This window comes from Spodoptera frugiperda, chromosome 19 (assembly GCF_023101765.2).
Source record: "Spodoptera frugiperda isolate SF20-4 chromosome 19, AGI-APGP_CSIRO_Sfru_2.0, whole genome shotgun sequence".
Classification (NCBI taxonomy): domain Eukaryota; kingdom Metazoa; phylum Arthropoda; class Insecta; order Lepidoptera; family Noctuidae; genus Spodoptera; species Spodoptera frugiperda.
In genome coordinates, this window is record NC_064230.1 from 6,447,327 (window position 1) to 6,464,584 (window position 17,258).

General features: G+C 34.3%; 2 protein-coding genes across 5 annotated transcripts in view; one reads left to right on the forward strand and one right to left on the reverse strand.

The window, feature by feature from the left end:
- LOC118280861 (mucin-17-like) overlaps positions 1 to 17,258 on the reverse strand; it is a 35,145-nt gene that overhangs the window by 12,142 nt on the left and 5,745 nt on the right. The window contains exon 4 of one of the 2 annotated variants that reach the window (XR_007706296.1): positions 2,700 to 16,876. Coding sequence is in view for 1 of the 2 variants with exons in the window: in XM_050700661.1 (XP_050556618.1) it covers positions 2,897 to 16,876 (13,980 nt within the window). In the remaining variant the exon portion in view is untranslated. Of the gene's footprint in view, positions 1 to 2,693; positions 16,877 to 17,258 lie in introns of those variants that run through there. The other variant, XM_050700661.1, reaches the window with a different exon arrangement.
- Positions 1 to 17,258, forward strand: part of LOC118280932 (igLON family member 5-like) — a 251,111-nt gene that overhangs the window by 10,132 nt on the left and 223,721 nt on the right. The gene's annotated exons all lie outside the window — the stretch shown is intronic.

The following is a 17,258-nucleotide window of genomic DNA, read 5'->3' on the forward strand; positions in this document are numbered from 1 at the left end:
CTGAATATTTTTAACACCTAAAACGGTTGTAAAACTTTACACTCAAGCACTTGTAACATACTTACTATTTTTAACCCTTTCCTGAAACAAAACAGCAAAACCAAAGGATTTAAGCACCGCCTCAAAGAATCACTAAGTTTTTCACAAATCCGTTTTATAGGGGAACGAAGTGACCAAATACTACCTACTTTTGTATCTTTACTTATTCATTGGTACACATAGCTTAGCATTGGTGGAAACGGACTCAAGTTAAGCTATGTTTTTTTATATGAAAAGATACGTGCTATGCATAGCTTCTTTACTATCAATACATCGCATAATCGAGCTGTGGATCCTCGCACAGCTACATAGCTTAGAATCAGTGGAAACGGCCACATAGTTTCACAACTTAACTATTACATCTTCATAGCATAGCTTTTTTTTTTGAGGGGAAAAATCATCTAATGACTTCTCTCGCCTTGAGCGAGGCGAGAGGGAGTGTCAGACTCTTACTAACGAAAAACCACCCCGTTCCTACTCCTGCTTTGAGCCGGAGCCACGGTAAACCCGCTAGGTAGTCCGCAGCTCCACATAGCACATTTCTAGTGGAAAAGCAACCTAAAACTTTGCCCCCTCTATCCTATCTATCTGTCATATATGTAGCCGGGTATACAACACTCGCGGAAAGAGACATGGTAGCAACTTAATAATTGCTGCTCTCAAAGATGGAAGCCTTAAGTTCAGCATTAAGATCTAATAATTTATTTAAACCTTCATTATTAAACAAAAGGCAGAACTTTGGGACACAAAAGTCAAGTTATACATAATATTAAACAGAAAACTTTAGATACTTTGACTGTGAATTCAAAAGGTAGCTGGTGCAGATTATTTAAGTGTGGGAGAGCTATGCTTCGGCACTGCTGTGTCGGCTCGACCGGAGTGATACCACGGCCGAGCTGTACACCGACGTGAAATAAGGTTTGCGTTGTGTGAGTGATTTTAGCGGAGGCCCAAATACTCTAATTCTCAATCTTTCCAATCCTTAAATTAATAACTTCTAAAAGGCCAGCAATGCACTTGTAACGCCTCTGGTGTTTCAAGTGTCCATGGGCGGCGGCGATTGCTTACCACCAGGTGATCCGTCTGCTGGTTTACCGGCTTATACGATAAAAAATAAAGTAATAGTTTAGTAATCAAACATTACATGGGATACGAAACAGATGAAATTTGGGTGTTACTCCCATTGGGTATAGATATACCCATATAGATATATATCTTGATTTGAACGCGTTAAACTTCGGAACTACTGGTCCGATTTGAAGAATTCGTTTTGTGTTTTAAAATAAAAAATAAGTACAGTAGTTAGTTTTAAAATAAAACCACAAAAGATACATTCATATCACATTTTAATTATTATTCATTCAGTCTTATATTATAAATAATCATAAATAAATACAATATTATTTCAAAAACATCTGTCTAATTTGTATCTAAAGGTATGTGTCCACTGGCCCGCATCGTACGCATCGCACGCAACGGTTTTTAGTTTGTCTTGTATAGAAACTCATACAACTGCGTCCACTGATCCGCATCGTACGAACCGTATCATCGGCAATGCGTACATGCGATGCTTACTGATGACGTCATACGGAATGCCGATGCCAAAAATTCGAGTGAAAGTTAGGTAATCCGATTGCTGATACTCGCGTCCGAATGCTGCCGATATAGTGGACGCAATCAATCCGTTTGATGCCGTTCGATGCGTGCGATGCGTACGATGCGGGTCTGTGGACTTTTACCTTAAAGGTACTGGTTCATATGCAAATTTTAAGCACGAAGCATGCTCAATTCAGCCACGAATCGATAGGCGCCAAAAGTGTGGGAGAGGCATGTTTCGGCTTGACCGGAGTGCTACCACGGCCGAGCAGAAAACCGACGTGAAATACCGCTTGCGTTTCGTGAGTTAGGTTTTCGGACGCCCAATTACCCAATCCCTGATTCCCCAACGATCCTTAAATTCCTAACACCCAAAAGGCCGGTAACCCACTTATAACGCCTCTAATGTTTTGAGTGTCCATGGGCGGCGGTGATTGTTTACCATCAGGTGATCCGTCTGCTCGTTTACCGGCTTATACCAATAAAAATATTAGACAGATATTTTTACAATATACTGCTGATCACAAAACACTTAAAATTAACATCCATATATTTTTTAATATCTACAAAACGACAGAATACACACTATTAAATTATTATAACATACTATTTTATCCCTACATAATATAAAGAGACCAGACTGGCGATATATTAAAGAAGGACCAAATTAAAAGTACCCTTAACCGACGAGCATGCATGAAAAGACTGATGACTGTTGATGAAGCGAAAGAGGTGTGTAAGATTTGTAGCAATTGGCGTTCCATTGTCTCTGCCTACCCCCATGGGGGACACGGGTGACTGTTAATATTATGGTAGATTATAGTCTGGAATAACACATAGGATACTTTTGATCCCACGGAAACGCGGGCGAAGCCATTGACAGAAGCTAGTTTGAAATAAATACGAAAGTTTATGAGTTTGTGTATGTGTTTCTTACTCAATAATGTTAAAACGGTTGAAGGGATTTTTCTTTTTACATTTGATGGGTCGACGTTTTGCCGCTATCTCGCCTGATGGTAAGTGATGATGCGGCCTACGATGGAGCACGTCTGCCCATAAGCAACCTATTCACTCGGGCTTTGAAGACACCCAGGTTATACCCATCAGGAAACACAGACTCTGGCAAAGAATTCCACTCCCTAGCAGTTCGCACAAGAAAGCTTGTAACGAAGCGGATCGAAACAAAATTTGGAACAGGAAACACGAGAACGCTAGCAAAACCACCGACAAAAGATACTTAGTACCTTTTAAATTTTCAACTCTACCAACGCTGACTAGGCCAGAGCAAATTAAACTCAGTACCCACAGCATGAGGCTCAAAATGATTCAACACTGCATGCCTATTCTCTTGACTGTACGGTTGATCCATCACGATACAATTCCCATACTTATCTTCAATATATCTTTTAATTACATCAGCATAATCAACAACACTGTCTTTAGTCAATATTGGCATAAAATTATTGAAAGTAACATCTTTACATTTGAGTTTGATTTCAGCATTCACTATTTTAACATTTGATTTCCACATTTTCAAATCTAAACCTCTATCTTTGAAGTCTTCTATATTATCGATTAAAGGTTTCGTATCTAGAATTATTATGTTACCTATAGGTATAGTTATTTCATTGTTTTGTTTTGTTATATCATTTTCTTTTATGTATTTTACTAAGCTATCTTTTATAGCTTTTGTATCAGGTGTAAGTTCATTGCAAATTGGACTTAAATCAACAGTATTAAGGCATATTTCAGGTTGATTTAAACCATCTTGTCTTAATTTGGTATCAGTTGTAAGATCATTGGAAATTGGACTTAAATCGACATTATTAAGGCATATGTCTGGTTGATTTAAAATATTTTGTCTTAAATCAAATGATTTTGGACTTAGATTAAAATTATTAAAGTTTGTTTCTGGGCGTGTTAAATCAAGGGATTTTGGACCCAAGTTTATAGTGTTAAAGTTGAATTCAGGTTGAGTTAAAATATTTCCAGTAGGTGTGTATATATTTGTAGGGTTGAAATCAAGTCCTAATTTTGAATCCATACTTCGATATGTCGGTATACATGGATTACAAATTAAAGGAGGTATATTGTTTGGATTTGTCAAAGGCGTTTGGTAACTTTTGTAACCAGAATATTTAATATTAGGCATTTCTTTATAATCAAAGTTGTTAGATGGTTGGAGAAGTAAATTATCTAGATTTAGGGTAGGGTTAGGTTCCAAATTTATAGTACTAGGTCTATTAAATTGATTTGTATAGTAATCGTTTTTGTTAACTATGTAAGGATTTTTATTAGTTATTTCGGGAGTTAGTTCATCTGTTTTGTAGAGTGGTTCTTGAGCAAATTCTGTGTTATTTTCTTTTTTAGGTATACGATTGTTGTATTCCATTTTTCTGTTTGTGAAGTCTATAGTGTCTATTTTATCTTCATTTCGTAGTGTATTTATTGGTACTTCTTGTATGTAGTGATTATCTATTAAATATTTTGTGTCGTAAGCTGGTCTGTCTTCATTTATGTAATGTATGTTATCTTCTAAAAGTTCTTTATTCATTTTATGATCAAATACTTCAGTTGTGGTATCGAATAAGCTTTCTTCTTTTGTATAAAGATTTTCATTGTCAAATTCTTTGTCTTCTGGTTTTATATCTTTTTCTTCTTCTACGTTATATGGTATATAACCATCTAGTGAATTAGGAAGATTATTTAAATCTCCTAGGCTAGCAAAATCTTTATTTTCTTTTATCCTAGATTCAGGTATTAAAAATTCAACTGGTGATGTTGGATTTAGTACCTTATTTGTTTGTGGACAAGGTTGAGAATAGCTTGTGATATATGGAGTGGGAATCTGAGTTAGGTCTTTATAATTTTGTGCTTTTAAGAAAAAATGAGGTTTTTGGATAGGTTTTGGAGTTGGTAAATTGTATGCTGTGTTTAAAGGTAAATCTGATAGCGGAGTATAAAATGGTGATTGTGGAAGACATATAGGTGTTACTGGGGATTTAGGTCTAGATAAAATAGGGGATAATAGCTGGTAATAACTTGGAGATGATATTGGTGATTTAGCACCAGACGAAACGGGACTTAAAGGTTGGTATATAGTGGGGAATGGTGTGACAATTTCTTGCATACATGGTGATTTGTAAGATGGTATACATATAGGTGATGGTGGTGTAGTTTTGCATGGTAGATTTTCCATAGGCAATTGTGTTGGCTGACTGCATATAAAAGATTTGTCTGCTAACGGAGACATTAAATTAGATAATAAAGATATAAATGGTGAATATGACTGTGTAGACACAGTAGATGGCTTCATAGTTTCTGAACATATATTTGGAGTTGAAGAAATAATTGGAGATTGTAATATATGTGGATGTGTATGTGTTGGCTTTGTATTAAGAGGAGAAATGATGGAAGGTAATGTCTGTATTTGTGTAATTGGTTCCAATATTGGTGTGTAAGGTTTAGAAGCTGTAGCAGATACTGGTAAGGTTGGTGTATAGCCTGGCATATTTATTGGTATGCAAGGTGGTTGATATTGAATTGGTGGAATACTTGGTTCAAATGTTGGTGTATATGGTGTTGTAGACATTGGTACTGCGTAAGATGTTGGTGAATTAATTATTGGACGATTGGCTAGAGGATTAGTTGGTGTATACGCTGGTAAATTAATAGGTAAACAAGGTGGTTGATATTGCTTTGGTGGAAGTGTTGGTTCAAATGATTTAGGAACTGTATTGGATACTGGTACTAGGTTAGATGATGGTAAAATATTTATTGGACGATTAACTAAAGTTTTGTTTTGTGAATACGCTGGTATATTAAAAGGTGTACAAGGTAGGTAATTTGGTGAAACAATTGGTTCAAATGTTGCTGTACATGGCTTAGGAGCTGTAGTAGACATCGGTACTGGGTTAAAACCTGGTGAAATATTTGTTGGACGATTGGGTAAAGGTTTGGTTGGAGAATAAGCTGGTATATTAACAGATGAACAAGGTGAGTGATACAGATTTGGTGCTACAATTGGTTCAAATATTGGCGTGGAAAGTTTAGGAACTGGGTAAGATGTTGGTAAAACATTTATTGGAGCATTGGCTAAAGGAGTGATTGGGGAATAAGCTGGTAAATTAATAGGTATACAAGGCTGACTTAAAGGAATAATTGGGCCAAATGTTGGCTTGGAAGGTTTAGGAACTGGGTAAGATGTTGGTAAAATATTTATTGGAGTAGCTAAAGGAGTGGATGGTGTATACACTGGTATGGTAGTTGGGACATATTGGTTTGGTGGAACAGTTGGTTCAAATGTTGGTATAGATGGTTTAGGAGCTGTAGTGGATATCGGCAATGTTGGTGAAATATTTATTGGAGAATTGGTTAACGGATTTGTTGGTGAATATGCTGGTATATTAATAGGTATACAAGGTGGCAGATATTGATTAGGTGGAGGTAGGTGATTTGGTGGAATAATGGGTCCAAATGTTGGCTTATATGGTCTAGGAACTGTAGCAGATATTGGTAATAAGTAAGAAGTTGGTGAAATATTTATTGAAGTATTGGGAGTATTAACCAAAGGATTTGTTGGTGAATATGCTGGTATATTCATAGATGTACAAGGTATGTGATTTGGTAAAATAGTAGGTTCAAATCTTGGTGTGTATAATTTCGGAGCTGACGTAGATACTGGTATTGGTTCTGGTGAGATTGGCTTAGTATCTGTTGGAATATTGGCTAAAATATTTGTTGGGGAATATTCTGGTAAATTAATAGATATACAAGGTGAGGGATAGTGATTTGGTGAAATAAATGGTTCAAATATTGGTGTATATGGTTTAGAAACTGTAGTAGATATTGGTAACGGATACGATGATGGTGAAATATTTCTTGAAGTATTGGTCAAAGGTTTGTTTGGTGAATATGCTGGTATGGTAGTTGGGAGATATTGATTTGATGAAACAGTTGGTTCAAATGTTGGCATAAACGCTTTGGGCGTTATAGTAGATATCGTTACTGGGTTAGAAGTTGGTGATAGATTTATTGGAGTATAGGTTGGTGAATACGTTGGTATATTAACAGATGTACAAGGTACATAATTTGGTGGAACAGTTGGTTCCAATATTGGCGTGTATAATTTAGGAACTATAGTGGATACTAGTGAATTTATTGGAGTATTTGATGTTAAATACGCTGGTATATTAATAGATGTACAAGGTGAGTTTGGTGAAATAGTGGGTTCAAATGTTGGCATATATGGTTTAGGAACTATAGTAGATACTGGTGAATTTATTGGAGCGTTGGCCAATGGATTTATTGGTATACAAGGTGATAGACATGGCTTTATAGATGGTGCTTTTATTAAATTATATGACGATAATGGTGGTAGCTTAAAAAATGATGATGGGACTTCAATAGGTTGAATATTTCCTGAACCTAAACTTAATGGTTTTGAAGGCATTACGTTTATACATGGAGAAGAAATAGAAGATTCAGTTTTAGGTAATAATGGTCTTAAACATGGTATGTTTGATACAAATGGAAGATTTTGAGCTATATAATTTTTCGTTGGTAATAAAATTGGTTTAATTGGAACTGGTGTTTCAGTTGTGCATGGTAATTTAGGAGTATATGAAGATGGGTGTGGTGATATTAAAGATGGGATTTGGACTGTAGAAGTGTATGGTGTGAAGGAATTTAAACCATTTGATAGTGGTAATAGAGGCGACATTTCTATGGGAGAGACAGAAGAAGTGATGAAAGGATTTTTTATTCCTGACAAAGGATTTTGAACTGTATATCCAGTAGCATAAGGCTGATGTTCTTTTAGTTTAAAGGAATTTAAACAATTTGACAGTGGTAATAGAGGCGACTTTTCTATAGGAGAAACAGAAGAAGAGATGAAAGGATTTTTTATGCCTGACACAGGATTTTTAACTGTATATCCAGTGGCAAAAGGTTGATATTCTTTTGGACTTAACATTTCTAGATTTTTATTGAAATCTGGACTTACATTTGGAATATAACTGGTTATAGGTGGCTTAGTATATGGTGTTGAACTTACAGATGGTAGTAATGATGGAATATTTTCACATATTGGTGTTGATTTAGAAAATGGTAGGTAAGGATTAGATGGTAGATCTAAAATTTGCATAACAGGTGATGATAATGTTGGTGTAATGGAACTGTAGACAGGTTTTAAAGGCATCTGTGATTTAAAAGAAGACTTAAATGATGGTAAAGAAGGTTTATTTTCCAATGGCGTAACATTTGATGTCAAAGGTGGTATAGGTAAAGTTTTAGTTGGATAACTCGGTGTGTATGTAGAATAATCTGTTATAGAACCTGGAATAGTTACAGGTGTAGTACAAGGTAAAGGAGTCAATTTTGGAGTACTATAAACCATAGGAGAAGACGAAAGTGTTTTAAACGGACTTTTGTAAGAAGAAGCAACAGTATTATCACATGGTAAAGATAAAACAGTACATGGAGATACACTAGGCAAAGGATTTGAGACTTTATTTACTGGAGAATATGGTTTAGATTCAAATGGAAGGCATGGTTGTTCTTTTACTTGTGATAAAGGTATTAATGGTGTGACGTCTAAGATATTTGGAGCTGATGATGGAGTTACACTAGCTGAAGGATATGAGACTTTATTTACTGGGAAATATGGTTTAAACTCCGATGATGGAGTAGGAGTCACAGTTATGGGTATAGGTTGACATGGTTTTGTAGATGTTAAGTATTGAAGATTGTTTGGTAATGAATTAGTTAAAGGCACTGATGATTTTAAAAATGATTTAGGCATAGGAGTTAATAGAGATGATTGAAATGATCCAGTAGGTAATGAAGCTATGTTTGGTGGTGAAAATGTAGATGTAGGAACAGTTGGGTAAGCAGAAATGGGTATATTTTGTAAAGGTTTCATTGATATACTAGGAGTATATTTCATTGATGACGGTGTAGATAAAGGAGATATTACATTTTCACAAATTGGTGACAATTTAAATGGATTGACTTTGTCTAATGTTGATTTGTAAGGTGTAAGCGATAAGGGTTTCAATATCTGTGAAGGTAAGGTTGAAATTGGTGTGGCATATTTCAGACGAGATGGAACAGTTTCAATAGGTAAGCTCTTAAATGTATTTTGTGGAAGATTTGCTCTCAGTGATGGAGAGATAGTTTTTACAAAAGCATCTCTATTAGGAGAGGCATAAGGCAGCAAATCCTTTTCCTCCTGTATGTAATTAAGTTCTTGTGTCTCTGAAATAAATGGTTCTTCATGGTTTTTGTCAAACAAATCATTACTGTATACTAATCTATTGTCCTCAGCGTTATAAACGTCTGTTTTAGCTATACTAGTCTCTGTATCCTCTTCATAAGGTCCAAAATCCTTTAAATCATTCTCATCCATAGCCTTATCAACATCTGTTTTAGCTATATTAGTCTCTGTCTCCTCTACATAATGTTCAAAATCCTTCAAATCTATTTCTGACCAGTTAAAACTGTCAGTTTTTGGAAGTGTATTTTCATTAATAGGTTTATTCTCAATCTTGATTAGATTTAATGGAGTTAATTGAGAATTTGGTAATATTAAAGATTGTGGTCGCAAGTTCTCTAAATTCTTATGTAAAGACAAATATTCATTAGTAACTGAAGACATATCTGACAAAGGAACTGGTGTGGATTCTGTTGATGGAGTCAAAGAAGCGAGTCTAGTCTCTATCACTGGTGTATAAGGACTATATTCGCTTGAATGAGGTGCTGATGTTAAGGGTGTATTTTGAATAGCAAATGGAGTTATAAAACTGTTTACTTTTGGTCTAGCAAAAGATACCGGGCTTGCTATAGGAGTTTGAGTTTTATCGTAGACAGTATAAGGCTCATATTTGCTTGGCGTTAAACTGTATATTGGATTAGGAGACTTCAAATTATTAACTCCTATACTTGGTCTAGCATAAGGCGCTAAGCTTGACATCCAAATTGGAGCTTTATCATCAGTAGTATATGGTTTAAAATCGACTGTAGGTAAATTATACATTGTATAAGGAGGATTTAGGTTGTTAACTCCTAATATTGGTCTAGCTAAAGCCACTGGGCTTGCCATTGAAATTAGAGTTCTATCTTCACTGACACACGGTTCAAAATCACCTTGTATTACACTATACATTGGTTCTTTCAGTTCAGATATAACATTTGCATCAAACTGAGGTATAGAACGTGATTGTTTGTCTCTTTCTAAAAGACTTTCTATCTCATTTATAGTTTCTTTGTCTATTATAAAATTATTGTCAGTTTCTTTCATTAGAAGATTTGGCATTCTATGTTTTATATCTAGTATTCCTTTAGGTTCAAAATACGATGGCATATTTAGATTTTCAATATATTTTATTGAATTAGTACTCAAAGGTTTAATTTGGTTCATACTAGTTAAAGGTGGAGTTGATTGTATTTTAAACTCTATTGGCATTGGAATAGAGTTTAGAATAGATGTAGATGATACAGTAGCTGTGTTAGGAGGTAAAGTACTAGTAACATGTGCATCTCTTGACATTTCAGATTTAGGTTGTTCTAAAAGAGACATTATTTCATTGAACAATAGAGACTCTTTTTCTTTATCAATTATTTGAGATTCTGGTTTCAAATATGGAAATGAAACTTTAGATTTTAACAGTTTAGGTATATATTCATTTGGAGTGAAGCATTTCCATTCTGATAATGGAGTATTTATTGGAACGGACGAAATCTGGAAATATGGTTTATATTCTGGAATTTGTGTTGATATTTTGGAAAATTCTGGTGTCATTGCTATTGGTGTTGATGAAAAAGGAGTAGCTATGTTTTGTGCAGGAGTTACAGATGATGGTATCGCCCATTTGTTTACAGGCGAGTCTATTAGTGTGTTAAAACAAATGGGAGCTTTAGATATAGGTAAAGGAAGTTGTGTGTTTAATTCTCTTGGTAATTTTATGCAATCAGCTCTTGGCAAAGAATTTATAATTGAAGTATAAAGAGGTTTTTGATAATCAGTAGTTGATTTTAATAAATATGGCGTGTTTGGTGAATAAGGTAATGTTATAGATTGTATACTTGGAAGCAAAGAAAGACTTTGTGGTAGAAATTGTATCGGTTGGTCTTGTAACAAAGATGGAGAGATATTTAATAAATTTGATGAAGTTAACGTTTGTAAATTTAATGGAGAGACAGGGCTAGAAATTGCTGAAGATGGTGCTAATGAAGATATAGAGTTAGATAACATTGGACATATATTCGGTACTGATGATAATACTTTACTATTAACTATAAACGGGTTTGTAAGATACGTTGAAGAAGATTTCGTGGGAAGTGAATTTATAAAGACCTCTGGCAATTTAGGTGCTACAGAGATAGATGGCAATAAATAATTTGAATAAGGCTTAAAGACAGTAAACGAATTATCTTTTAATAATGGTTGGGATGGTAATGTTAAAGTTTGATATGGTTTAACTAATGAGGATGATGATGGCGAAGTTATAGGTATTGAAACTGGTCTAGAATTAGGAATTGCAGGTATAGGTATAAAAGACTTAGATTCTGAAGTACTAGGGAATGCGTTACCAGTTAATATAGGGTTTAAATATAAAGATGGTGGTAATGATTTCAGTAGGAATGAATTTGGTATGTTTTGTGCAGTTGTAGATATTGAAACTGGTCTAGAATTAGGAATTGCAGGTATAGGTGCAAAAGACTTAGATTCTGAAGCACTAGGTAATGTATTACCAGTTAGTACAGGGTAAGAATACATAGATGGTGGTAAAGATGAATTTGGGATATTTTGATCAGATACTATGGAAGTTTTAAAAGGTTTAGGAGCTGGTAAATATAGGGGAGGATACTCATTTCTTGTGTGAGGTAAGAAATTTAAATATAAAGGCGGGGGATATGAAGGAGATAATACATTACTATAAGGTATACTTGAAGGATACAAAGATGGTGTTATAGACGTAGATGAAAATACAGGCGTTGGTGGCACTGTGCAAACAAAAGGTGACCCTATACCTGTAGGTGAAGGTGCATTTTTAATTGATGAGTCATAACCAGTATTGTAATTGTAAAATGAATCTATAGGTGGGAATCTAGATGAAACGAATTCAGGACTTTCTTTTGTATTAAGAGTGTCTTCTGCGTTTTTAGATACGCTTAACAAATCTGATTCTGTTAGAGAACTGTCTATTGTATTTGCAGAATTTAATATAGATAACAATGCATTTTGTAGTTTGTTTGCATCATCAAAGTATTCTAAAGGATTATCTACTATAGTAGGCGTATATTCTTCTACTGGAAGAGTATGACCTACTAAAGAATTATCTGCAAATCTATCTTCTACTAAATTGTTAGCTTTACCTCCATCTACTGGTAGATTTACTCTATCTCCTTCTCTGTCATTAGCTAAATAATTATTTGCGTCTTGATTTAAACTAGGACCTATTAAAGAACTGTCTAGATTTGTTTCAGAATTTAATCTAGGTTTCATTTCTATAGTATTACCTTTAAATAGACTAGCACCTATCAGAGATGTGTCTAAAATATTATCACCTTTTATATCAGGAACATGTACAGTACTAACCATTTTCGGAAATATACTGGGACCTATCAAAGAACTATCGACTTTACCTCCTATAAGATTAAGTGGAGTTTCCTTTAACATCTCTAGACTAGGACCAATTAGTGTGCTATCGAGTGCAGTTGCTACATCATTTGGGATTGCTATTCTTGATTCTTGTGTTAAAACCTTTTTAGTATCATCTGGTACATTATAAATTAGTTCTGGATTATTTATTTGGACTAAATGTTCGTCTGTTGCGGGATTAGTAGCTTCTGTATCAGAATTGATATTTATTACTTCGTTTGGAGCATTTGCAGCTAGTAATTTCTCTGTAACATTTATTTCTTCAATATTATTAGTAACATCATTTCCATCTGTTTGTGTGTGTAAATCACCATCTTTGATATTTGTAGTGGACAGAACTATAGTATCTTCGGGATTTTCTTCATGTTTAGGTGTATTTGATACATCTATTGGATGCTCTTCTAGTTCTAATTTCATGTTATCTTCTGAACTATTAGAATCAAGGACGGGTACATCTATATTTACTTCTATATTAGATATTCCAGTTACATTTTCTACATTATTCAATGTTTTAATTTCTTCATTTAAACCCGAATCTACAACAGTTCCTCCTAACTTGTTTGTTTCATTCTCTGGTTCTACAATATCAAAATTAGCATGCGATTCTACACCTTCAACTGTGGTGTTTAAGTCTAATTCTGTTTGTAACATGTCTGTTGAGGCATTAACAGCTTTATTATTTATAATTGTGATTGGGTTCTCTATTTGAGATTCAGTATTGTTAGTTAAATTTACATTTATTGTATTTAATTCGTCTCCTACAGGGAATTCTTCTACCGAATCTACATTCGATTCTAGTGTTGTTTCTATAATATTTGAATTGAAATCATTATCCGTATCTATACCAGGAGAATCTACTTTTGTTTCATCGCTATTAGGTATATCTACGTTTATAATGTTAGATACATCCTTTTCAACAGGTTTTTCTACTAAATCTTCTCCTAATTTTGTTTCTAGTGTACCTTTTAATAATTCTGGTACATTACCATAAGCTGTATCATTATTATCATCCACTATCATATTTGGAGAACGATTTTCAAACATAGGTGCTGAAGATAGTGTTTCTAAACTAGGTCCTATTAAAGAACTATCTAGTGTTAACTTTGGTAACTGTAATTTTGAACCTAATAACGTAGAATCTAAAGTCGGTAATGCTATTGACTCCGTGTTTCTATTCAAATCTGATGGTGATACATTTGAACTTGCAAACGAACTAGAGAGTACATTCAAGCCAGAATTTGGACTAACAGGTATGGAATCTAAAGAAGATGCTTTAGCTGATGTATCTAAGCTTAAACCTGGACCTACTAAAGAAGAATCTAAAGCATTCAATCTATGCAAATCAAGGTTAGCTAAAGTATTAATTTCATTTACCGTAGTCGGTAATACATTTGGATTAACTGCACCTTTTATAAAATTACTTGGTGATTTATTTAAATCTATATATGGACCGATTAGTGTTGAATCTAAAGGTCTTAACAAATCTAAACCTGGACCTAAAAGAGCGGAATCTAGAGGTAAAGAAACAACATTTGGAGACCCTAAAGCGCCTAATGTTGACTCAACTGGTGGTTGTTTGAAATTCAACTTAGAACCTATGAGAGTAGAGTCTAAAGTTGATGGTGATACTAATTTGTTTTCACCTAAAAGAGTGGAATCTAGAGGTAAAGAAACAACATTTGAAGACCCAGCACCTGATGGTAACTCAATTGGTGGTTGATTGAAATTCAACTTAGAACCAATGAGAGTAGAGTCTAAATTGGCTGGTGATATTAGACCTGATGTTAACTCAACTGGTGGTTGATTGAAATTCAATCCTGAACCTATGAGAGTAGAGTCCAAAGTCGCGGGTGAAGTTAATTTGTTTTCAGTTAAGCCAGTGGCTAAGTCTAAAGCTTTTGAACCTGTACCGGTTACTAAATAACCAGACTGAGTTAAAAGCTTTATAAGAGCTTCTAAAGTTTCATTGGATAAGACATTTGCATTATTTAAATTATTAGAATTAGGTAGTAGTGTTGAAGGATTTAAATTTAAAGATGGACCTGTGAGAGAAGAATCCAAATTTGTGTTTGAAATAGAAGATTCATGGACAAAATTTCGACTCTCATCTTCAAATGATGAATGAAAGCTTGGTAAAGTAGTATCTAGACGATTATGTTCTGAAGAATCGAGTGCTTTGTTCATATTAGCTGATGATTTGAAAGCCGGTACCCAAGATTTGGTAGGAGTAATTGCTTTAGTAAAAGGCATAGCAGTTATATACCCAAATTTCGTAGGATCTATAGTCATATCGTCGTTTGGAGATAAATGAATGTTGTAAGGACTATATTTCTTTGCTGGTTCCAAAATTTTGTTTGGTATACAAAGGTTGTTTAAGGGTAGATTTGAACAAATGTTTGATGATGATGGCAGGGGATTTTGATCTTTATAGCTGAAAGGGAGACATGGTTTATATTGAGGGTACCATAGTGAGTTTGGTGGGAAATTGGGCTTTGTGCTAGGATAATTTAGAGGTGATATTTGTCTGTTGCTGTATGGATATGAAACTAAATTAGGAGGAGTTTTTTTATTAAGTTTAGTTAAAAGATCTTTTGGAGATACACAAGATGATGATTGTTGAACTGGATTTTGAAATGGAGGACAATAATTTCTATACTTATTCAAATTGGGCAATGAATTGCAAATATTAGCCGAATTATCTATAAAATTAGCATTATTCTTAAGCGGCATTTGATATTGTGGATTCAGAACATATGGTGGTAACTTCGAATTATAGTTTAAAACATTTGAAGGAACATTTTTGATATTTCTATCACTTTGAATGGGCATATGAATAGTATTTGATAATGTAGTGGAACAAGGCTCATTTGGTAGGGTACACAAATTTTGTTGCGGTATAAATTGTGGAGAATTATTTGGTAATAGCAATTCTTCTGAAGAATCAATTGCATTGCATGGTTTAGAATTGGAAATAGGTAAAGATACTGCATTTGGTCTCATAGAAGAATCAAAATTTACGTTATTGCATGGTTTAGAATTAGAAATAGGTAAAGATACTACATTTGGTCTCATACAAGAATCAAAATTTGAATTTGACGGGACATTTTTACAAACTTCTAAAGCATTTGGCAAAGCTTGTGATATGTCTATATGTGGCTTTACATTAGACATTTTAGTTGGATTTAGTGGTACTTGTCTATTATTACAAATATTATCAAACCTTACATTGCAATCTGGAACTGCTGCATAATATTCTTGAGCTCGTAAACCGTTTTCTTCTTGTTCAGATCTTCTGTTATCTTCTTTTAGTATATTTCCTTGCTGTTCTGCGTCTTCAGAAGAGATTTCATGTACTTCTATATTAGATATGTTATTGTTATCAACTGTTATAGTGGCTTTATCAATATGTTGATTGTCTTCAAATTGTGTGAGAGTTTCGTTGTCTAAATCTTCATTATTGTCGGTACGTAGTTCATCATAATCAGAAAACGGTTCAGTTATATTACTTTCGACTATATTATCATCAATATAAGGTTCAGTATCATTATTAGCTGTCTCTGTTTGTATTGCGTCATCATATACATTGGTTTCCGTATTGTTTAAATCTAAATAGTCCGTTGTATTATCGTAGTCAATATTTTCATGTTCATCAACGTCAGTTTCATTAAGTTCCGTGTAATTATCATCTATAGTATCAATTTCATGATCAGATATATCTGCATCATTGGCTGCAGAGTCTAAATCAACTGAATTATCATCTAGCCCGCCTTCTTCTTCGTCAACACTTTCATAATCAACATTTTTAATTTCATATTTTTCAGAATCTTGACTATTTTCGTCATTTACTGTAAAAACAGTCTTCCCAGCCTCAGCTTTACTGAATATGACGTCAGCAATAGCAGATAGTTCTCTCAAGCCAATTTTGATTGGCTTATAGTTCATTTCTCTATGTTTTTCGTTGTCAAAAAGCGAAAATTCTTTGTTTTCTTCATCTACATTGATGTATATAGTACGAGGATCATCTTTATGTTTATTTTTTGGTAGAAATACTTCAAAATATTTATGTGTCTCATTGTATTTTGGGTCTAATTCTATGTAATGTTTATTTTTAGTTCTTTTATCATCAATATCTTTTACATGATGACTATCTTTACTGTGATGTGGTTTATGATGATGTGTGTTATGATGACCATTCTTCCTATCTGCTGCTTCAGCATCACCACTCAAACGACTATCAACCTTAACCCTTTCATCTTTAACTCCATTATTGCTTATATCATCATCTCCTTCAACTCCAATCAAACGATTTTCAACCTTATCTCTTTGATTTTGAACTACATTATTGCTTGAATCTAGTTTAGTGAGCAACCAATGCTTATATTTCGTGAGTAGTTTGTCAAATAATGCCTTGTTGATGTCTAGAGTGCCGATGTATTCAGATTTTTCTTTGTTGTGTAAATAGAAATGACATTTCATGTCTACGCCTTTAGCTTCTTTCTCTGCCTTGTGATATATTTCATATATGTTGGTGTCGGGTGATATGCAGGCAATTTCTCCATTTTTGTTCTGGTCTGCGGCCTAGAAAATAATGTTGTATAAAATTAGAAGAGTTTATGGGTAATTTACCACCAGAGATGTGCTATGTGTAAGCTGTGAAACTATGTTAGCGTTTCCACTGATACTAAGCTATGTATCTGTGCGAGGAAGATGCGCAGGTCAAGTATGCAAAGCATCGATAATAGGGAAGTCATTCATAGCACACTTCTTTCGATATAAATCTGAGACCGTTTCCACTAATGCTAAGCTATGTGTACCAATGAATGTGATTGGTGGAAGCCAAACGCATCCACAGCGACGTAGCATAGCACATATCTGGTGGAAAGGACTTTAAGATTTGTACAAACAAACGTAACGGCAAACTTTTTGCTTGTTATTAACTTGTAGACTGCCTCGTTGGTCG